At 35.5% G+C, this 23,814-nt stretch overlaps 1 protein-coding gene across 2 annotated transcripts in view; it reads right to left on the bottom strand.

Moving 5' to 3' along the window:
- LOC126695317 (cellulose synthase-like protein H1) overlaps positions 1-23,814 on the bottom strand; it is a 69,145-nt gene that overhangs the window by 44,884 nt on the left and 447 nt on the right. The window contains exons 2-9 of one of the 2 annotated variants that reach the window (XM_050392014.1): positions 23,459-23,783; positions 22,963-23,088; positions 22,132-22,248; positions 21,795-22,007; positions 21,500-21,614; positions 21,083-21,258; positions 20,306-20,656; positions 18,578-19,401 (exon numbers count right to left, since the gene is read on the bottom strand). The exons of the other annotated variant lie outside the window; for it this stretch is intronic. Coding sequence (XP_050247971.1) covers positions 18,853-19,401; positions 20,306-20,656; positions 21,083-21,258; positions 21,500-21,614; positions 21,795-22,007; positions 22,132-22,248; positions 22,963-23,088; positions 23,459-23,783 — 1,972 coding nt within the window. The 3' untranslated portion in view covers positions 18,578-18,852. Of the gene's footprint in view, positions 1-18,577; positions 19,402-20,305; positions 20,657-21,082; positions 21,259-21,499; positions 21,615-21,794; positions 22,008-22,131; positions 22,249-22,962; positions 23,089-23,458; positions 23,784-23,814 lie in introns of those variants that run through there. 2 annotated transcript variants of the gene reach the window in all.

Genomic DNA, 23,814 nt, shown 5'->3' on the forward strand with positions numbered 1-23,814 from the left:
GTCTAAGCAAAAACAATAATAACAAATCAATTACAAATCCTAGTAAAAAAAATCACAAAAACCCAATAAAATTTTTCCCAATTTCTCCCTCTTACTTGAGAGCTCTCTGCCCCTCTCAAATGACTCTACCCTCATAGCCATAGAGACAACTCCTATGCCACACACTAATCGCTCTATCCACACATTAGTTAGACCTTAAAAATATTAGGATGTTCCAATTTGTTAGAACATATGTAAATCATGTTAGGAACATATGTCAATATAAAATTGGCTAATCCATTGACAAAACGCACTTTACTTGTAATTGGGTAGATCTAGGATGTGTTTAATACTTCAAGAAACAAGGTTTCAAGTCCAAGTGTTAAATCAATGCAAATCTGTCTAAGAATCAAGTGAAGAAGTGTTGGATTTTAAAACTTGATAGCTATCTCGACAGATAGCATCTATCGAGGTTTAAAAGGCAGCTTTTGCTCGATGCTCGATAGCTACTCAATAGATACCCTATCTATCGAGATTTATGATAATTAGATTTTCAGTTCTGATTTTCATCCAATCTGTATATACATGTTTGGACTTTCTTTTCTTACAACCCTAAACATATATAAAGATTATTGTAAGGGCCGTCACAACTAATGCAAGTGAGTACAACTTGATGCAAACGTTTTTCACAAGCATATTGTGACCAGAGACAATTTGCCCTAGTTCATCTTTCTCTTCAAGAAACTGCTGCGTTTGTATGCCGTAGGGTTTTGTAACCAAGGAGCTTCGTGATTTTTATCGTGTTGATGAACTGAAGAACTTTGCAGCCAACATTCTTCTCAAATTAGTGGTTAGTCATGTACTAGGAGCTGTGCAATGAAATGAGAGATTGTCAATACAGAACAAGTCCAATTAGGTATTGGGGTAAGGGTTCAATTGTAGGTTAGTATAAGGTATTGGGAGTCATTTACTTGTAACTGCTTGTTGTAATAATAGTGGATTCTCGGGAATGGTAACCTTAAAATCACCTGGTGGGGTTTTTGCCTTGGAGGTTTTCCCATTCGTAAACAAATCACCGTGTTAACTTTATTTTTTGCTGCATATTAACTTAGTTGGTGATTTGTTTGTGCTACCACGCGTATTGCATGTTAATCAGATTAATCAATTAACTTGGCTAATTAATTGATTAATTTATCACAAGGGGTCAATACATTCTTGGCCTATCACAATTGACTTACAAAACTCTTGATTATAAAATCCTATTATTGAATTCATTTACCTTAATTATTAAAGAATGAATAGATCATATAGCAAGTAAATGGTATATTATATGCTGCGCCGAGTGCAACTGCCCTAAAATAATTGCACACCTAACATTTTTTTTTTCTTTGATAGAAACATTTTCATTTACCTTAATTATTAAAGAATGAATAGATCATATATAGTTTGATACGACTCTATGTATCCAACTATGATTAGGGTTTCAATTTAAGACTTTAGTATAAGAATTGCTTCGGTAAAATGGTCGAATCTTTGGCTGGGTGGTGGCACATTATCATTGCTTGCCACCCTCAATTTGGTGATCCATAGTTGGATTTAAATTCAATTGAAAAAATTTAATGCAAGACTAAATGGTCAGATCTTAAATTAAATATAGGCCGTCAAAAATGGTTAAATTGGTTAAAGTTTGGTGAAACTTAGTTAAACATGGTCAGGCTTCATTTTTTATTCTAAAATAATTCTTGGATTTGACACAATTTGAGTAGGTTTAGCCCAGTGGAGGTTTTTGAGTGGGTGGCATTTGGGGTGGAACTAGCTTGGGTGTTTTCTTGGTTTTCTTGCATTGAGAAAACTTAATTTATGGTAGGGTAAAATGGGGTCATAACACTCCTTTTTGGAATTTTTTCCAATTCCATTTGGGTACTTTTCTGCTTTTTTGTTTGGTTTTGTATGACTATTGTTGCTATCACTTTCTATTGTGATTCAGCAACACCTAAACAATCCATTAAATGAGTCAACACTTTTGTATGTTGGCATTTTTTGGGAGATAGATGTTGAGAACTAAATGCTCTAAATTGTGTGAAAACACAAGAATTGTTCAAACCCCAAGATAAAATTATGAGTCAACAGATTTTACTCTAACTTATACTAAGTGCGGAAAAGAGTAAAAGCGAGTGGATGAACAAATAAGCCACTCTAAGCCATAAACAATATAACACAATAGTAAAATGAAAACTAAAAGAGTAGGGAAGAAGGATGAAAACACAAGATAACATACCGATGTGTTATCGAAGAGGAAATCGAAGAACTCGACGAAAAACCTTTCTACCGCCCTCTAAGCGATAATCGATCTACTAAACAATCAATTGGGATACATGGGTTAGCAAGAGACCTTCCAAGCCTAATCTACCCGATGTACCTAAGCCCTCCAAGCTCCTACTCCAACAAGGCTACTCGGAACCGTGTCTTGTTTAGCTCTCCAGATCTTGCAACAAGCACCATGTTGCATCTGCCATCCTTGGCTTATTTCAATGCTTCCCAGTAGCACCAAATTCTCATTTGACACTTAGACAGGGTGTGGTAAGTGTTTGGGCTATCAACCTCTCAATGATATGGAAATGGAGAGGTAGGAGTTAAAGAAATCCACAAGCAAATGTGTAGAGATATGTGGGTATAACAATCTCTAACTCTCAAGGTTTTTGGCTAGGTTTTCTCTTAGAAACACTCCTCAACAATTGTGGGTAATGTAGGTATATATAGTGTGGGTACAGAAAATGTGTATCAGATAGTACAAACTGGCATAATAGAATGTTTCGTGGGTGTCTCGCGGGAAGGCTTTTACCTGTGAGATACTTACGAAACACAGCTGTCTCCATATGTCCTGACTCTTCGCATTCCAGTCATGTGCAGGGTACATGCATCATTTCGCAGGATGCTTCGTTGTAAGCTACCCGTGAAAACCCTTTTGTCTTCAATAACTTGAGTCTTCACTCTCTCTCTCTCTCTATCACACAACCCTTACAAATAAATTCCACAATAAATATAGGGTACAACAGATTGAATGAAATTACAATCAAATTTGGCACGGAATAAAGCCAACAAAAACACATAGTTGTAAATTATAATTTTACAATCTCCCCCTTTGGCTATTACATGACAAAACTCCTAAAACAGACTCTAGACTTAAATGTAAGTTTGGGAACAGTGGCAAAACTCACTTACACCTAATCTAGAATGCTATGAAGTACTTGCACATATATACCTGTAACCTGAAACACTCGCACACAAACAAAACTTTCATTAAACTTATGACAAGTTGAATACAAGCTACGTACATGAGCAAGTAAAGTGCGATCAAGTTTGTAAATACTATATAACATGTAAACATAGCTTAATCAAACAAGTTCAATCATTAAAGAATGACCACAATGAACATTTATCAAGTAAAATGCTCATCTGGACATGCAATGCAATGAAGACCAACCACAATGATCAATTGCATGTCCAACACACAACCAATGCAAAAGACACGAAGTATTTGCATCTAGGAACAAGATCCTACTAGGGTACAAGTGTGAAGTACTTAAGACATAATAGCAATATCTTAAAAGTACAAAAAAAATGCTACAAAGCATTGAGATAAACACAAACATACTGAATATAAACTGAAATTAGAACATAACTTTAAGCTTAAATAGTAATAACAATAAACCAGCAGTTATAAAAAGCTAAAATAAACAAAGGTAAACCATCTGAATGAACCAATGTTTCTAAGCCCTAAGCTATGCTTCCCTTAACTGTGCAAGCTCCCCTTCAAAATTTTCTCCCCCTTTTTAACCGGAATGGCCAAAGGGCTAAAACTGGTTAGGCTCTAAATCTGAACCCTGGTCGGCGAACAAATCATCGATCTGAGAGGATAAGGCAATGATCTGACCTTGGACATACGCAAACTGGATCGCTATGTGTTGCACATGGGAGTCTAGCATAGTGTACATCTACTCTACTCTGGCTAGAAGGCGATCAAGTCTGTTTGGTCCTCATGCTGGTGCTGAGGATGATGGCTGAGCTAAAGGCTCTAGATCGGTGGTGAATCTGTCTATCTTATCCTCTGTGTCACCTCCTTCCTCCTTAACATGAGCCCATGGTATCGTATGCACACCTGTTTTGGAGCCTTTGGTATAAGCTGTGCTCCTAATCACTGTGTGTGCACCAATAAGATGGTCCCTCTAAACCACTGTGAGCCCACTAGGAGTTTTGAGGCTTGTTTGTGCAATGAGGCCCATAATAAGTGAGGGGAATGGCATGACTGTTCTGGAAGTTTGCTTCTCAATGCACTTCTTCAAAATGTGGAAAATGTGTCCAAAAATATCTATCTCTTAGTGGGTAAAGAGATCATATAGGAAGAATGTCCTTGGAGCAGACAATGTGGTAAGGTTGGTGACCGGATATAGGTTGTGGATCATCACATGAGCAAGTGTCCTCATCTTCGGAGTGAATGGTATTGTGTTCATGGATGATTTCTTCGATGTACCACCAACTATCCTTATCATCTCCTCAGTAGAACCCAATCTATCCTCATATTGCACTGTAACTGGCTGTGAGGGAGGATGAACTTCTAGGAAATCTTGAATACTTTCCCTAGTAATGACAAACTCTTTGTGTCTCACCCAGCAGTTTATGTGATTTTCTTCTACATTGGCATTGGAAAAGAACTCTTTGATGATCTCTGAGTACACAACTCCGCTAGGGTTCAAGAGCTTTGTCCATGTCCTATCCTTAAACACTTCAGGTATGAAAGTGTCCTCAAGTGATTCCATTTGTACGACCCTTTCCATGATGATCATTTTATCCTTATAGCAGTCATTATACTTCATATCAGCCTCAGCAGACCTAAAGTTATTAGAATCAGTGCGTGCATGTTTGGAGGATGATCTCTTAGGAGCTGCATGCTTAGTAGGAGACATCTGCACAAAGGAACATTGAGCAGAAAAGAAACAAGTACAAAAACACAAAAACATGATTAGATACATGTTAGTTCAAAAAAATGGTAAAACAACCTAAAACAGAGCATAACCAACTCAAAACAGAGCAAATGAACTTAAAACATCATGCTATAGATGTTAAAACATGTAAACAAAAGCACAATGCATGAATTAAGTGACTGTGCATGTGTGTGTTTGGGCTGTGCATGCGCTGATGCATGTGTGTGCAGCATGTGATGCAAGGGGTGTGCCTAGAGGATGCCTAGTATGTGCATGGCATGGCATTGAGGCACAAATAGGGAAAATGTGTAAAAACACATACCCTTTGACCAAAACATGTTACACATGTTCAATCAAGAGTAAACCCAAGCATTGGAACTCAGTTTAGTCCAATTCAACATAAGAGTGTCACTAGGACATTCTGTCAAACACCTAACATGCAACAATGCACTATAACTATGAACAATGTATGAACATGGTGAAAACTACCTCAATACATGCTTAATTTGCCACATGGGGCCAACACAGATACAAACACAGCAAATGGGACTCAACCCAATCAAAGATTTTGGAAAATTTTACAAAATTAAGAGTTTCAACCCATTTTCGAAAAAATCCCCAAAGTTTAGAACCCTAACTTAAATTTCTGCATAATCTCAGATAAACATGAAGAAAATGTTTTAGAAGACATAACTTGAAGTTGGAAATGCAGAAAATAAGTTTGAGAGTGATGGGGTTTGAGTGAAAAGTGGTTTGGGTTTAGGGGGTTTCAAGAAAGTCTAAGCGAGGGAAAAGAGAGTGTTTTGAAAACCTGTCACATCTGCCTTATAAAACTGAAAACAAGCGTTTTTTTCAGGTTAGGCAGTAGCGAGACAATTGCAATACAGTCGCGAGAATGGCCACTGAAGCTCAAAAGCTTTCGTGAGAAGCTGTTAGTCGCAAATAAGTCGCGAGACAGTTGCGATAGCCTCTGTATGGATTGGAAAAATTTTCAGTTTTTGCCTAAAAACATTTCGCGAGAAGTGGTTAGTCACGAGATAATCATGAGACAGTAGCGAGACTCTCTGTATGAATTGACAAAAAAATTTATTTCCCTTAATCAGCTTTCACGGGAAGCTCTAAGTCGCAAGCTTCTCGCGAAACTGCCTCTAAACCAGTTTTTGGAGAAAAACACAAAAATGCATTTTGAAAAAAAAAAAATACGAAAGTAAAAAAATCACTTTCAAAAACATATAAACACTCGAAAATCTTTTTGGGTTCGATTAACAAGTATTTTAGCATGCATATCACATTTGAACAAGTACAATCACACAAAAGATATGATCATTAATTGAACAAAGTCTTGTGTGTTGTGGGTGAGTATGAAATGTGGAATAGTCCATAGACTAGAGTGAAGTTTCAATAATCAATTTAATCAAGGTATACACAACTAGTACAAAATCAAGTGGTTTATCTCAGTTATAGAAATGAACATATATGACTTTCCACAAGAGAATGATTACAAAACTTAGAAGCTTTTCATTTGGCTTCTGCATAAATCATAACAATTGATCCTCTTTTTTTTTTTTTTTTTTTTTTTTGTGTGTGGATAATACATCTCTTTTTGAGATCGGTGCTTGAAATATTTGATATTTCAACATTGAGAGTTAGCCTTTGGCTTTTTAAGCACCATACATTTCAATACAAAAGTCGCTTTCCCTTTTTCCTAGTCAAATACTAGTATATGCGACAGGCTTTTGCAGCTCATAATCTCCTTTTCATTGTGAGATTTACATTTGGTGAGCTCATATAGCAAAAATATAAAAATAAAGGTGGGAAGATATATAGGCATAAGTCTATGCAAGTATCATGACCATCAAGACTATTGACCAATCATTCATGACAAGCTTAAAGATCTATTTACAACAATCACTCATAGATTTCAAGATTTCCCCCACAAAGATATATATGTGCATACAAAACAAGTTAAAACTCGTAAATGCACTATACCATAAGTACGAAGGTACTAGGCCAAGCTCACATGTGATATACACAAAACAAGTGATCAAACTTTTTGAAGATTTTTCAATTTTTATAGTTTTTGAATTTTTTTAACACACTCAAAAACAAGAAAAGTAAAGTAAGATAAAAAATAAATAAATAAACAAGTACAGAACATAACTTGAAAAGGAAACATGCTTAAAACTGGAAAACAAGGCATGAAATGATGCATGAACCTATGATCCTAAACATTGGAAGAATTGATGCGTGGACATAGGAGATAATCATGCATGAGTACCTTTCTTCACCCACACGTCATGTGCGTTTAGGGTGATATCCCTATAGGATTGGGTATGAGTGTTGTGACCTTCAAACCTTCTGTTGAAGTTTACCAAACAGGTGGTGAATGCATCAATCATCTTCATCACCTCCATCACTCAGGAATTACCATCTCGACCTCTTGATTGCTCAACAGACCTTTGATCCCTAGCATTATTCAATGCTCTCAGCTTATGACAATTAGGTTTGGTGTGCCCTTGAAGTCCACAATGATGACAGACATGGTTCATTCTTGGACCTCTTTGTGATCTTGGAAGAGATTTCCCTTTGGCTTCAGGTCTGACCACTGATTGGTTGTGGGGCTTATTCAACACCCTTTGGTCAGCTACATTCTTTTTCTTCTCCTCCTTCACTTTCTCAACAGTAGGGGTAACCACTATTAGCTCCTTGGCTTTCACAAACTTCACTTCCTTGGAGACATTGATAGCTGAATTGCTTTCTCTAGTATATCCCAATTTGGTTTTATCGGAGAAAGGTTTTTGATGAGAAAGAACTTCATCAAGCTTCTTGGAGGACACTCGCTCTACTTTGGCATTGGCTTGAACCACCTCAAGCACAAGAAATTTTATCTTTGAGTAGGCTTCGGTCAGCTCTCCATTCATCGTCTCCATTTCACATTTGGTTTCCTTGTATCGCATTAGGAGACTTCTATAGTCCTCCTCTACCTTCTTCATCTTTTTCACGGCTGCTTTAGCCACCCTTGCATACTCTCCCGACTTCTCAAGGAGTGAGTTGTAATTCTCTTGAAGACCGGTTGTACTTTCATTTTCTTCAACATCTGATTCTTCTACAACTCCCATTGATTCTTCATCACTATGCTCTCCAAGCTCTTCAACAAGCTTACTCAAATCATCCATCGATTCAATATGAGCAATAGTCATAAAAGCGAAGTAATTCCCTTCTCCATCATAGCTTTCCTTCAAATCAAAGTTGGAAGAATCTGAGTGACTAAGAGTGGTGGCATACACCTTGCCCTTCGTTCTCAAATAATTAGGACATTCCTTTTTGAAATGACCATGTCCATTACATTCAAAACAAGTGACTCCTTGAGTGGAATGGGACTCCTTCCCTTCTCTCTTTTTGAAGTCCTTTTTATCTTTTCCAAAACTTGGGAACTTCCCTTTTTCAGCAAATTTTCCACTGTTCTTGAACTTCAGGAATTTTCGGAAATTCTTTGCTAGATAAGCAACTTCTTTCTCAACACCATCCTCATCTGAAGCATCATGAGCTTTTGCCCTTTCATTAATAGTCTTAACTGCAAGGGATTTACTCTTCCTTTATGAGGGCAATGATAACTCATAAGTTTGAAGGGAGCCAATCAGTTCTTGGACTTTGATATCTTCAAGATCCTTGCTCTCCACAATTGCTGTGACCTTTGCACGGAAGCTCTCCGGCAATGAACGAAGAATTTTCCTAACTATTTTCGAGTCCTCAATTTTCTCCCCCAAGTTGAACTTGCCGATGACCACTTCATTCAGCTTGTTATAGAAAGAGTCAAAGGACTCGTCCTCACTCATTTTCAGCTCCTCAAACCGAGTGGTCAACATCTGTATCTTGGTGTCTTTCACCTTCTTTGTTCCTTCATAAGTGGTCTCCAATATCTCCCATGCCTCCTTGGCAACAGTGATGTGAGATCTCCTGTGGAACTCATCTGGAGATACATCACAAAAAATAGCGTTTAGTGCTTTACTATTTGCATTATACGCCGCGAGAGCTGCCTTATCCCATGTGGATTTGGTAGCCTCTGGTCTAGTCCACCCAATATCAACGACATCCTAAAAAATTTCATCTATTGAACATAAAAATGCCCTCATTCGGACTTTCCAAAAGGCAAAATTGCTACCATCAAAATATGGTGGCGCATTTAAAGATTGAGACCAGTCCATCTCAAAGAGGGGTCAAGGATCGCATTAAGGTATTTAAACCACAATGAATGCATCTGCTCTGATACCAATCGAATGCTCTAAATTGTGTGAAAACACAAGAGCTGTTCAGACCCTAAGATAAATTACGGCTTGACAAATTTTACTCTAACTTATACTAAGTGTAGAAAAGAGTAAAAACGAGCGGATGAACAAATAAGTTACTCTAAGCCATAAACAATAAAACACAGTAGTAAAATGAAAACTAAAAGAGTAGGGAAGAAGGATACAAACACAAGATAACACACCGATGTGTTATCGAAAAGGAAACCGAAGAACTCGACAAAAAACCTCTCCGCCACCCTCCAAGCGGTATTCGATCCACTAGACAATCAATTGGGATACATGGGTTAGCAAGAGACCCTCCAAGCCTAATCTACCCGATGTACCTAAGCCCTCCAAGCTCCTACTCCAACAAGGCTACTCAGAACCGTGTTTTGTCTAGCTCTCCGGATCCTGCAACAAGTGCATCTTCCATCCTTGGCTTCTTCCAATGCTTCCCAGCAACACCAAATTCTCACTTGACACTTAGATAGGGTGTGGTAAGTGTTTGGGCTATCAACCTCTCAATGATATGGAAATGGAGAGGTAGGAGTTGAGGAAATGCACAAGCAAATGTGTAGAGATATATGAGTATAGCAATCTCTAACTCTCAAGGTTTTTGGCTAGGATTTTCTCTCAAAAGCACTCCTCAACAATTGTGGGTAATGTGGGTATAGAAAATGTGTATCAGATAGTACAAACTGCCAGAACAGAATGTTTTGCGGGTGTCTTGCGGGAAGTCCTTACTCGCAAGATACTCGCAAAACACAACTGTCTCCATCTGTCCTGACTTTTCGCATTCTAGTCATGTGCGGGGCATATGCATCATTTCGCGGGATGCTTAGTTATGAGCTACCCACGAAAATCCTTTTGTCTTCAATAGCTTGAGTCTTCACACACTCTCTCTCTATCACACAACCCTTACAAATAAATCCCACAATAAATATAGGGTACAACAGATTGAATGAAATTACAATCAAATTTGGCACGAAATAAAGCCAACAAAAACACATAGTTGTAAATTACAACTTTACAAGAACAAAGTCAAAAAATATAGACAAAATTAACACAACAAAATTGAATTAATCCTAAAATTGAGGATATCAAAAATATGTTGAATATGTCAGCATTTTATGTGAGTCAAATAAGGGTATGTATGTTGAAACAACTAAAGATTAAATTGATAGAATTAGTTTTGTGGCAACTAAAACAAAATTAATTTTCAAAATTAAGGTCCATAAAGTAGTTTTTGCAAACAACAAACGGAACAGAGGGAGGGTGGTGAAAATTTTCTTTATGAAACAGAATTTTGTAATGAAGCAAGAACAAAACAGAGATTGACTCTAAGTAAAACAAAGAGAGAGAGAGAGAGAGAGAGAGAGAGAGAGAGAGAGAGAGAGAGAGAGAGAGAGAGAGAGATGAATGAATAGAAAAATTGTATTTCTTGCTTATTTATAGTACAAAGCTTATGAGAATAACTAAATAACTTTAGGTTCCACATTATGCGGATTAGCTCCTTGAAACCAAGGAGAAGAAACTGTTTACTCAACTGATTTTCTTACCATCTTCAACTGCTCTTCAAAGGCATACACAAGACATATGAATAGAAAAATTGTATTTCTTGCTTATTTATAGTACAAAGCTTATGAGAATAACTAAATAACTTTAGGTTCCACATTATGCGGATTAGCTCCTTGAAACCAAGGAGAAGAAACTGTTTACTCAACTGATTTTCTTACCATCTTCAACTGCTCTTCAAAGGCATACACAAGACATATTTTAGGTAGAGTTATACACAATCAAATGCATAAGTGAAAACGAGCATTTTGGATTAGATGCCTTTAGTAGGATGGTGCGATTCATTAGATTAGAAACCGCCTTCAAATCTCAACGGTAAATTTTGACTTCTTCTTCCTCCTCGGGCTATTCTTCAACCCAAATGAAGCTTCATCTGCAACATCCCCCCTCAAACGACAGGAGGAAGAATCCACCAGGTGTTTATGTCGTTGATGAAGGAAAGAAGGAGTACGCAAGGGTTTAGTGAAGATGTTTGCAAAATTATCTTCTCCAAAAACAAAACGAACACATAAATCTCTGCGCAAAAATTTCTCATGAACATAATAAAAATCGACTTCCATATGCTTTGTGCGAGAGTAAAAAATAGGATTAGCAGATAACGCAATAGCAAAGATGTTGTCTCACCAAAGGACAGGCACATGAGGAAGAAAATTCGCAATTCCTTGAACAAAATTCGAAGCCAAGAGATCTCTGCAACTGTGGTGGCTAAAGCCCGATATTTGGCCTCTGTGGAAGAACGAGATAAAGTACTCTGCTTTTTAGCGGACCATGAAATAGGAGAGGGACCAAGAAATAAGAAGACTAGTGGTTGAGCAATAGTCAGTGGGATCACTAGCCCAGTCCACATCTGAAAATGCTGTGAGAGTCATTGGACTAGGTGTAAAAGAAATGCCATGATGCAAGATTCCTCGAATATATTGGAGAACACGTTCTGCAGCTTTTTAGTGAGTAGATGTGGGTCTACTCATAAATTAACAAAGCTGGTGAAAACTAAAGGCAAGATCATGACATGTAAAAGTCAAGTACTAAAGAGCACCCACCATACTTCTATTCTCAGTGGGATCAAAGAGAGAAACACCATCATGAGGAAGTAATTTGGTGGATGGACAGCATGGAGTCTTAGTAGGCTTCAAATTCTCCATATGAAATCTATAAAGGATATCAAAAGCATTCTTGGACTGAGTGAGAGTAATGCCAAATTTAGAGTGAGAATTTTGTATGCCCAAGAAAAAATTGAGTGATCCGAGATCCTTAAGTTCAAAAAAAGTATTAAGGTTGCAATAAGCTGAGCAATATGAGCAGAATTGTTCTTAGTTATAATGATATCATCTACATACAGTAGCAGATAGATGATGGTGCTTGTAGAATGAAAAATGAAAAAGGAATTGTCAACCATAGAAGCAGTGAATCCAAGATGGAGAAGATGAAATGTGAATCTCTCAAACTAGGCCCAAGGGTCTTGTTCGAGACCATACAAGGACTTATGCAATTTACACATATAGCTTGGATGAGTAGGGTCCACATACCCAAGAGGTTGTTGCATATACACCTCTTCCTTGAGAAATCCATGCAAGAAAGCATTAGACACATCTAGCTATCGTAAAGGCCATTTGCAACTAACAACAATTGCCAAAACAAGCCTTATAGTAGCAGGCTTGATCATTGGATTGAAAGTTTTAGAATAGTCTATGCTTGCCTGTTGATGTAAACCTTTTGCTACAAGCCTTGCCTTGTAATGAGCAATTGAGCCATCACTGTTGAATTTAAGCTTAAAAACTCACTTGCATCCAACCAAGTTTGCATGAGGAGGAGCATGAACTAAATTCAAAGTGTGTGTGTGTGTGTGTTTTTTGTGTGTGTGTGTGTGTGTAAGGCCTGAAACTTAGCATCTATCGCCTCACACCATTTGGGGTATTTAGATGCAATTTTGAAGGATGGGGGTTTTGTGTAGGTGTAGTCCAAAATGGTTTTATATCATAATTTGGTGTTAGGCTTAGTAATGCCACTCTTGGATCTAGTCTGCATAGGATGCAGATTACTAAAAGTGGTGGTGAAAACTTCAAGCATGATAGGAGGAGTAAATGAAATAGCAGAGGGAGAAACTGCAGGTAATGTAGCAATAGTGACAAGGACAATATCTATAGGAGTATGCAATGGAGTAGAGTGAGGGAGAGATGGGGTAGCAGGCATAGGAGGAGTGGATTGTGTGCTAGGCAGTGAAGGAGTGGATGGTGTGGCAGTCACAGAAGGAATAGATTGTGGTATATAAGGACCCAATAAAGAAAGTTGATTTGAAGAGTGAAGATAAAGGAGATTTGATAACCAAAGTGAATTTAATATAACTGAAGTTGGAGAAGATGAAGAAGTAAAGAAGTAGAAAGAGTAGTGAAGGGAAATTTGGACTCATTAAACAACACATAACTAGAGGTGTAAAGATGCTGAGATTGAACATTAAGACAGAGATACCCTTTAGAATTAGAGGAATATCCTAAGAATAGACACTCCTTGGTTCTAGGCTAAAGCTTATGAGTAGTGTAAGGTCTGAGATGTGAATAACATGCACAGCCAAAAACTTTTAACCATGATAGATTAGGATGAGAGGAATAGAGCTTGTACCAGGGGAAACAAAGCTCAAAACAGAAGTGGGAAGTAAGTTTATTAGTGAAACTGCTGTAAGAACAGCATATGACCAGTAAGTAGTGGATATAAAGGCTTGAGATAATAGAGTTATTGTGGTTTCAATGAGGTGCCTATGTTTCCTCTCAACCAAACCATTTTGCTGTGGGGTGTAAGGACAAGAGATTTGATGAATAATGCAATGTTGCAGAAGATAGGATTTAAAGGTAGATGAAGTATATTCACCACCTCCATCAAATCTAAATGTTTTGATTTTGGAGGAGAATTGAGTTTCAATCATGGCTTTAAAAAGAACAAACTTGGAAAAGACTTTAGATTTAGACTTAAGCTGGTAAATCCAAGTAAATCTTATAAAAGTGATCAACAAACAAAACATAATATCTAAAACCATTTACTGATTGCATAGGGGCAAGACCCCACACATCAGAGTGTATAAGTTTAGAAGAAGAAGATGTAATAAACTAAGATTTTCGAAAAGGAAGATTATGCATTTTACCATACAAACAATGTGTACAAGAATGATTCAAATTAGTATACTTATTCAATATAGACTTCAAATTAGGAAAACGAAGTTTGAGAACTTGATCGTGAGGATGACCAAGCCTCATATGCCAAAGTGTTTTATTGAAAACAGTGGACTTAGCAGCATTGTTACAGACTTTAGAAGACAAAGTGAGTTGAGAAGCTTTGTGAAGATAGATGGGATAAACTTCATCTTCACTCTTGCCTCAGTAGAGTACTTTCCCCTTACTCAAAGCCTGAATTGAAAGGATATTTTCATTAAAAAAACACCAACATTTGTTATCATGACAGATTTTATTGATAGAAGCAAGATTTGAGGAAATGGAAGGAACTCTAAGCACATTATTTAGATGAATGGTTGAATAGGAAGAAGGAATGAGAGTGTTATCTATATGAGTGATAGGTTTTGCCCATTGCCAACAGTGAGGTGGTCTTGACCATTGTAAGGCATGGGAAAGTTGAGTTGATTCAGGCTTGAAGTAACATGATCTGTGGCTGTGCTATCAACGAGCCAAGGTTGCTCTTATGCAAGACAAGCATTGGATGCAATAGTCATTGTTACAAGTTTGGTAGGTGGATGCTTGCCTTGATAGGCATAATCCATTCTATGACAGCAATCTATTGCTAAATGTCCAAGCTTGCCACATATTTGATAAGGTGGCCTCTTTGATCTTGGACCAGCAACAGTAGAATTGGACTGGTTTTGTTGGAAGTGAGTGAATTGATTATACTAAGGTAGTTGATTACTCGGACCTCTACCTCCTCTTCCACCTCTACTGTTATAGTTCCCTCTGCCCCTTCCTTTATTGTATTGATTGTAACTATTTCCATTAGGTTTTGAGGTAGCAGCACAAAGATAGGATCTTTGACATCCAAGCTTTCATTTAGAGACTCCTCTTTTGCATTTAGCATAGTTAAGAGTTCATCAAAGCTTAATTGAGTACTTTTGGTCCTTATGCCAGACCTGAAAGCATTGTACTCTTGAGGAAGGCCCTTAATTGTAATATGTATTAGCTTTTCATCATCAATGATCATACCAACTGATAGTAGTTTATCTCTCATTACTTTGATCTTCGGTAGATAAAGATTTATAGTATCTACTCCCTTCTTGAGATTATGCAATTCACCTTTAAGGTTCATTATGTGAGATCTAGAGATGGAGGAGAACCTGTTTTCCAAGATTTTCCAGACCTTTATAGTAGAAGTGCAGCCAACTATGACTGCTAAGATGGAAGGAGGCAGAGTAGAGCTTATGAATGTAAGCAAAGCTTTCTCCTTTGATCTCCAGAGTAAGTAATTTGGATTCAAGATTGAGGTGGATTCTCCAAAAATATCCTTAAGGAATTTATCAGGGATCAATTGTGGCTCTTCTAGTAATTCAAACATTCTAAAACCATTGAAATTTGATGTTTCCACACAATATAATTTGTGTTGTCTAGTTTGACTGTCATCATATTCACCATGTTAGACAAAAGCAAAAGTGGCTGATTCATCACATTTACTGAGGAATTCGAAGATGTAGAAGAAGAAGTTAAAGAAGCCATTGTTGAGCTTGATGCTGCCATTGATGAATTCTGAGCAAGGATCGTGGGTTCTGATACCATGAAAACTTTCTTTATGAAACAAAATTCTGTATTGAAGTAAGAACAAAACAAATATTGACTCTAAGTATAACACACACACACACACACACATACACAGAGAGAGAGAGAGCTGAATGAATAGAAAAATTGTATTTCTTGCTCATTTACAATTTGAAGCGAATCTCACTATTTACTCAACTGATTTTCGTGCCATCTTGAATTGCTCTTTAAATGCACACACACGACACCATTTAGGCAGAGTTATACACAATCAAATGCATAAGTGAAAACAGGGCGCTTTGCATTAGATACCTTTAGTAGAATGATGCGTTTCATCAGATTAGAAAGCACCTTCAAATCTCAACAGTAACTTCTGACTTCTTCTTCCTCGAGCTATTCTTCAACCCAAATGAAGCTTCATCTTCAACAAGTGGGAATTAGCTAAGTTTATTGATAACAAAAAGCATATATGTCTTGAAGATGCAGATAATGCTAAATGGCAAATTAACGAAGGAAATTTCTGCTAGTCAAATTAAAGTATATATGATTATAACACCAAGTCAAAGGCAAACTAAACTTTATTGGTAATCATAAATAATAATTTTCTTTTTTCTATAATCCTTCCATGGGGTGGGGTTGAGATGGAGGGGGAATCATATTAAATACATGGGTGCTTCGATAGATTTAAACTCTTGAACCTTAATATCTCTCATGCATTAAGGAATGTTATTACAACTTTCAACTTTCTAAATTATAGTTTGAGGCTAATGTGATAAACATCATAATTTTGTGACCAAAACCTCAATCCATAATGGCCAGAAGCTTAACACCAAATACACACTACAAAATACCTCCCCTAGCCCTAACCCATACCTAGCATGAGCTGGTGGTGGTTGCAACTTTAGCAAACTCACAACCAGCACTGTCAAGTGCTCCACCAAAATGGTTGTACCTAGCATGAAAGTTGGGGACTCATTGAAGGTGAATCTTCCCACTTCAGCATCATTGGCATCATCATTAGATTGGTCTTTTTGTGTTACCTATAGAGCACCTATTAAACTACTTTATCGAATAGAAGAAAAACTAAGAAAATATAGAAGGGAGAAAGAGAAATAGAGAGAATAAAGAAAGAATCACAGATGTAGATGCAGATCTGTTAGTTATATCGGTGGTGTAATTTGTTGCTGATGAAGAAGAAAAGTGTAGTGAAAAAAAAAACTCAATTTGCTGTCAATGCCAAAGTCCAGAAGAGAAGGTTTATTATGATTTTTTAATGAATGAGCAAAATTTTGAAACATTTTTTTTTTCTTATAAAATTAAATATTTTAAGAGTAGTGTTACTAGCATAATACTTTCAAAAAAAAAAAAAAAAATCGCAACAAAATCTAGATGGCAAGTTGTCAAAGGTAAGTAAAAAAGTAATATTAGTTGTGGATCCACATAAAACCAGTTACAACTTATCACTTAAATTTTATTGTAAAAATATTTCGAAAGTAGTACTAAGATAATCATATTCAAGTTTATTTCAGCTGAGTTTAAAAAAAATTAGGATCAAGGTGTTCAAAATTTTATTTTAAGGGATCAAAACAAAAAAAATATATAATTTTATATATAACTATTTTTTGGTCTAAGCTAGGGGTCTCATTTGAACCCTCTCACTTGTATGTAACACTACTCCTGGTTGAACAAGTAAAAAAAATCCATTGAAATCCTCGTAAAACTCTCCCAAATACTCTAGAAAATTCCTAAATTCAATTCCCATAATCTAAATCAAAGTCTCCAAGGGTATAATCTCTAAATTTTCCCTTATTGTCATTGTTTTCAAATTCTTTTTTGCTTAATTAAAGTGTTTGTTTGCATAAAGAATATGATTGAACATGTTTTCATTGACATGAATGGGTATTGTTATACATGATAGGATTAGAATTTGATTTCAAGCTTATATCTATCATGCTAATTCTTACAATAATATGAATATGTTCATTACTTCATTCATCTTTGCATGCATGAATATAATTTTAATCTTGCTTCATATGTTATTTTGATTATATGGCTTACCCATGTTCTTACTTCTTATATGACTTACCCATTATGTTCTATCTAGTTGGCTCTTGGAATAATATGTGATGGTTTTTTGAATAATAAGCTTGACTGATTGGATCGATTTATCTTTACATGTAGCTATTCTCTTGATCTGATCTAATTAAATTTGTACATGAAGGCTAGATGGTATTTTATTTGCATATATATGACATGCATGCATAATATTTAGATATTGAAATTGCTTGAGTCTTGGACAGGACTCAAGAAATTCCAATATCTAAATATATTATGCATACATTGTGAACTTAATGTTTGGTTCATAGATCCATTTATACAAGCATGATTTTATACAAATTTTCCCTTCTTTAAATATGGATTTGCGTACTAGTTCTTCCATAATTCCCACACCAAAAAGATTGATCTAAAAGAAGTTTTCGAAGTGACTTTAAAAGCTTGTTTTTCAAATGATTTTCAAACACTTTATTTTTTTTCAAAATTATTTCTCAAAGAGTGTTTCCAAATCACCTAAAGCTGCTTGTATTGTGAAAATGATTTTCATGGAAAAGTTTCTTCAAAAGTTTTCATGAAATCCATTGTTTTAACAAATGAACAATCAAAACCCTTGGGTCTTCCTTTTAAAAGTCCTTTTCCAATAAAAAAACTATTTCCTAAAAACTGTAGGAGGTCTTATAAAAATCATTTGGTCTTAAAAATTAAGGTAATCTGCCAAGAACAAGTGGAAAGAAGAGAGGGGGGGGGGGGGGGGGGGGTGTACAAGTAACAATTATGAGGCACTGGAGTTAATGGCTTTATAAAATTATTAGCTACGTTTATTTATAACAACGAACATGTACGTCGTATAGATGCAAATAAAGCAAAATGGAAAATTAAAGTATGGAATTTTTGCTATTCAAATTAGAGTACATATTTTCATCAAAGAAAATTAGAGTACATATTATTAAAACACCAATTTGAAGGGAAACTAAACTTTATTGGAAAGCATAAAGAAAAATAAAATTCTATAATCATTCGGGGGTGGGGTAGGGATGGAGGGGGAACATGTTAATACATGGGCCCTACGTAGGGTAGATTTAGTCTCTTGAACCATAATATCTCTCACATCAAGAATTCATACAAGTTTTGATTTTCTAAATTTGAGTTTGAACCTACTGTGAGAAACATCATAATTTCATGACCAAAACCTCAATCGTAGTGAGCAAAGAAAATAATTTCATGACCAAAGTCTCAACCTATTGTAGCCCTTCTACAAAAGTACCCAAAAAGTAACGCTAAAGCAATTGACTTGCATATTGTAGATGAGGGAATCCCATGTCTTCCTTTCCCAAATAATCCCTTCAAAAATGGCCAGAAGCATAACACCAAATACACACTACAAAATACCTCCCCTAGCCCAGACCCTTGCCCATCACGAGCTGGAGGTTGCAACTTTAATAAACTTACAACCAACGCTGTCAAGTGCACCACCAAAATGGTTGTACCAGGCAAGAAAATTGGGGACTCGTTGAAGGTGAACCTTCCTGCTTCAGCATCACTGGCATCATCACTAGATTGGTCTTTTTGTGTTACTTCAAAGACTGTCTCAGATATTCCTAAGAGCTTAAGTATCACACTGAGAAATCCGAATAACCATGCATTCATTGTGTTTATTCGTGACATTCTTTGATTATTCCACCATGCTCGAACTGATTGGCCGCTTCTTAGGTACTCGGATAAAGTGTATACGTTGTAAATGATGAAGATAGCAGCTAGTACATATAGTGTTGGTTCTTGCACCTGAATATACATATGCACGTTTTAAGGTTGGAAAAATAGTATTAAAAAAAAAAAAAAAAAAAAAAAAAAAAAAAAAAAAAAAACAACAACAACAACAACAACAACACAAAAAAAAACTATAAAAACTTAATTTTGAATATATTATAGTTTCATGCAAGGTTGGAAAAACAGTAAAAAAAAAACACTATAAACTTAATTTTGAATATATTATAGTTTCATGAGCTTCATCACGCAAATTTTGGACAATAGGAAAATTTATTACTTCGAATAGAGATTACCATATGCACATGATTTTTGTTTTGGTGGAAGTGTGGAACACATTTGCAAAAAATATAGAAGCAATAATGATAACATGCACAAGATTTATACAATGCAGCAAAGTTTTGGCATGACACAATTGTAACTCTATATGTCTTGTCATAAATGAACAATGACGTAATGGTTTAGGGTTCCGAATGACTTTGAAATGCATTTTTTAAATTTAAATGATTAGTTTTTTTTTTTTTTTTGGATAATTCTATACTTAATGGGAGGACTTTAATCTTGACACAAGAGGTGCGAACTGATTAAACTATAATATTCTTGACAATTAACATTTCATTCCTAAATTTAATAGCTAACAAATTGAGACTGTATATTTCTTTCTATAAGGTGATAATTTTTTATTAAAAATTGCTCCTCTTATTATTTTCCATCTAACTAAGAAAACGTCAATAAGGAGCTTAATTTTGCCACGCCAAAATTAGAGTCTTAAGAAAAAGAAAATTCCCCACCCTAAAAAAAAAGCTATCATTAATTTATTTTAGTGGAAAATACGAATAGATGCAATAAAAAGACAAATTAGATGTTGGAAGGTGCATTCATGCAAAAGTAAAATTAGAGGCTTGCTGTGGTTTGTCCTCACCTTGGGCAAGAAGTGGGAGTTGGTGATGAGACAATACGCAGGCAAAGCAGCATAGCATAGCTCGGGGATGGAGCGTAGGCCCCACATGAAGACCCATAAATATGCCAAACATTGCCTAAATTGAAGCTCTCCAAAGAGAGTAGCAAATATAGGACAACTTTTGCTAAAAAGAATTTCAAGTAGGCCTGTTACCCACCTCTTTTGTTGGGTTGCTACGGAAGGCCCACCTGAGGGTGCGCACCCTAAAAAGGCCGGTGGGTTTGGTGATAAAAGGGCCGACCTCCAACCTCTTTTATGGATCATTAGTCCAGTGTGGACATCTTCTGTGGTCGATCCATATTTCCATCCAACCTGAAATGGGGCACCCACAATCATCAGAGTTGGACCGTAAAAAAAAAAAAAAAAAACTAAATAAATAAAAAAAGAATAAGGGAAGTAATTAAAAGTGCACCTTCCCATACATATTCAGTGAAATATACTGGCTCAACATCTTATCAAAAAAAAAAAAAAAACACTGAAAGAACGTAACGCTTAAAATTGATCCATGTAGTTGGCTAAACTTCAAATATTTTTTAAAGTAAGGTTTACATACGTTTAATGGTCCTCCTAATTCGTGACTTGTATATATTTGTTGAAAAAATTTAGGGATTAAATTTTTATTTATTTTTTAACTATTGGTAGATACTAAAAATAGATTCAGTGACGGCCACATAATTACAATTTATTTAGCACCATAACAAGTTTTGAAAAAAGTGGCATATTTGCATTGTTACTGACCTTTGTACCCCAACTAGTACCATACTCATAACCAGAACCACTGACTTGGCATGATGCCTGAATAGAATTCGAAAGATTGGGTGGTGGATTTGTCTTCCCTTTTAAAGCATTAGCACCTGATTTGATCAACTCCTTTGAACTCCCAAAATTTGAAAGAATGTTATTAGCTGTTTTTTCTGCCAAAGGAAAGAGAAAAATAAAACATTAGCAGTACAAAACGGAAAATCTCCACCATGATGATGAAGTGATTGTCCAATGGACCCAAAAGTTCACGTGTTGTTACTAAAAGTTAGTTGCTTATTGAAGTTGAAGAAAATTGAAACAAACATGTATTTGTTTGTACCCCCATTATGGTTAATAGAGAATGACTTTTTTATTTTATTTTGGTAGGTTAAAATCCAAAATTAATTTACTTACCATTTTCTGAATCTACATCATCTGGAGATAGACCATAGATAACTTTCCGGCTGTGAAAGCATCCTGTTCCACCATAAAAAGGTCCTTGAAGTCCTGCTATTCCATGCCCCATATACTATATATGCACATAAAAGGCAGTTAAGTACTTGACTAATCAAATGATAACTTTCTTCATATTATTAAATTTCCTTTAGTCACGTAACATATCCATGAAATTTGATGTTTATTTAATTATAGAGTATGAAAGAAAAAAGAAAAGACTTATTACGTAAGATTAAGATTCAATTTGACTCACTTTAAATAAAACCACCATTTGATTACCGTATGGGTCATCCTTTAATCCACCATAGAACACTTGTGGGAATTGAGAAAATGCAATTTTGTTTTCACTCTTGGAATCCAGTAGTGGGCACATTGCATGAAGAGCAGTTTTTGGATTGTTGACAAACATATCACAGTCTACATTCAACATATAGGGAGCATTCGTCATCAAACCAGAGACTCTGGCCTATATATGATACAAACAGTTCGAAAAAAGGGGAAAAATGTGTTAGCCAATTAGAATACATCAATAAAGAGTGATAAGATTTATTAAAATAAAAATCCTACAAATTTTATAGTCCATGTCTTACGAGAACATTCATGGCTCCTGCTTTGTAATGATGTGGATGTTTTGGTCGCTTCTCTCTTGATATATAAACCAAATGTGGCAATTCATCTAGAAGACTTGTCCTGTTCTCCCATATAACCTATTGTAAAATAATATAAATCAAAATAAAGTATCATACATATATCAAACATATACATATGTAACATTTCTTTCACATGAAAATGATTTCATGCTTATGACATTCATTCTTATGTTTTAAATAAATCCAATACACTAGATGTTTTTCAGAATTTACATGTAATTTTAACAGGGCTCGGTTAATGTATGTCTTTAGGACATACATTAATAATTTATTTTAAAAAAGAATTATGAAAAATTGAAAAAAAAAAATTGTTAAAAAAATTAGTTTATGTTTCATTTTTTTCATAAAACATTTTTAAAAATGATTTATTAAAAAAAGAAAAAGAAAAGGGAAACACTGAAGTCTCACGAGTCAGCAAGGCTACACTACGGTAAAGGTCAAAATTTAAATTCTGACAAACTACAATGGTGATAGCTGTTCAATAGTCAAAGGGGCGGCTGCTATTTGGAAATCATTGGTTAATTGATTTCTTTTTTTTTTTTTTTTTATGGAACATTGGTTACTTAATTGATACACTATGAGTATGTAATCTAATATAAGCGGATTTTGTGAAAGGATAAGCCAACTCTTCAACTGAGTTTTGCTTTTTGTTTTTGTTTTTATTTTTTTATTTTTTTATTTTCCTGTTTTGTCTTTTTTTTCCCTGAATCATTGAGTTTTACTTCTTCTTCTTCTTTTTTTCTTTTTTCTTTATTTGGGAGTTAATGTTACCTTGATAATAGCTGGATGGTTTCTGCGTTCTATGTTCGAGAATTCTGCAAAGTCTCCATTAAAATCACTTGGCACGGACTTTTGGACCGCATCCTCAATTTTGTGGCTAAGTCGCTCATACTCATCCTACAGAAGAAAAAGTCGAACAAATTTGTATATAAATTGCAGGCAAAGATCTCATCGTTGTCCCTTTTCACAATTGAAAAATGCTATACTATTTCAGATTAATTTTTTACGAATTGATCTGCCAAATAACGTGATTAATAGACTTAAATAATATAATATATAACTTTTGAATTTTTTTTCTTAAATTTGTGATTGATGATATACGACTTTATAAATTTTATGTAACAAAATTTGTAATAAGCTTACCATTAGATTACTGCAATATAGCAAACAAAAGGTTTTTTTTTTTTTTTTTTTTTTTTAAGATATACCAATTTTGTGACTATAGATGGAAAATAAATTTTCAGACATAACTCCAGATTTGGATTACCTTCATTCTTTTCCATTCCTGTTGAAAATCACTTGAACTACCACCGAAAGTTTGGGGGTTACTAGAAAAGTATCGAAAGGGGGCTCTAACATGAATATTGTACTTCTTACAAAATGGAACCCAAAGCTTGGCAAACTTTGAGGCTTCCACAAGAGAGTAGTAAGTGATTGGAGAACAACCATCATCTGATACGTAACAAGCTAGCTTGTGAGCTGGATAATCAATTGCCAACAAAGAGAGCACGGTGTTTACTGTGATGATAGGTGGTTCTAGCACAGGGTCCACAGTTGTCACAAACATGTCCACCGATGGAAGTTCAGGTACCCTATATCAAAGTTATGAACATGAATCAATCA

The sequence above is a fragment of the Quercus robur genome, chromosome 8 (genome assembly GCF_932294415.1).
Source record: "Quercus robur chromosome 8, dhQueRobu3.1, whole genome shotgun sequence".
Classification (NCBI taxonomy): Eukaryota; Viridiplantae; Streptophyta; class Magnoliopsida; order Fagales; family Fagaceae; genus Quercus; species Quercus robur.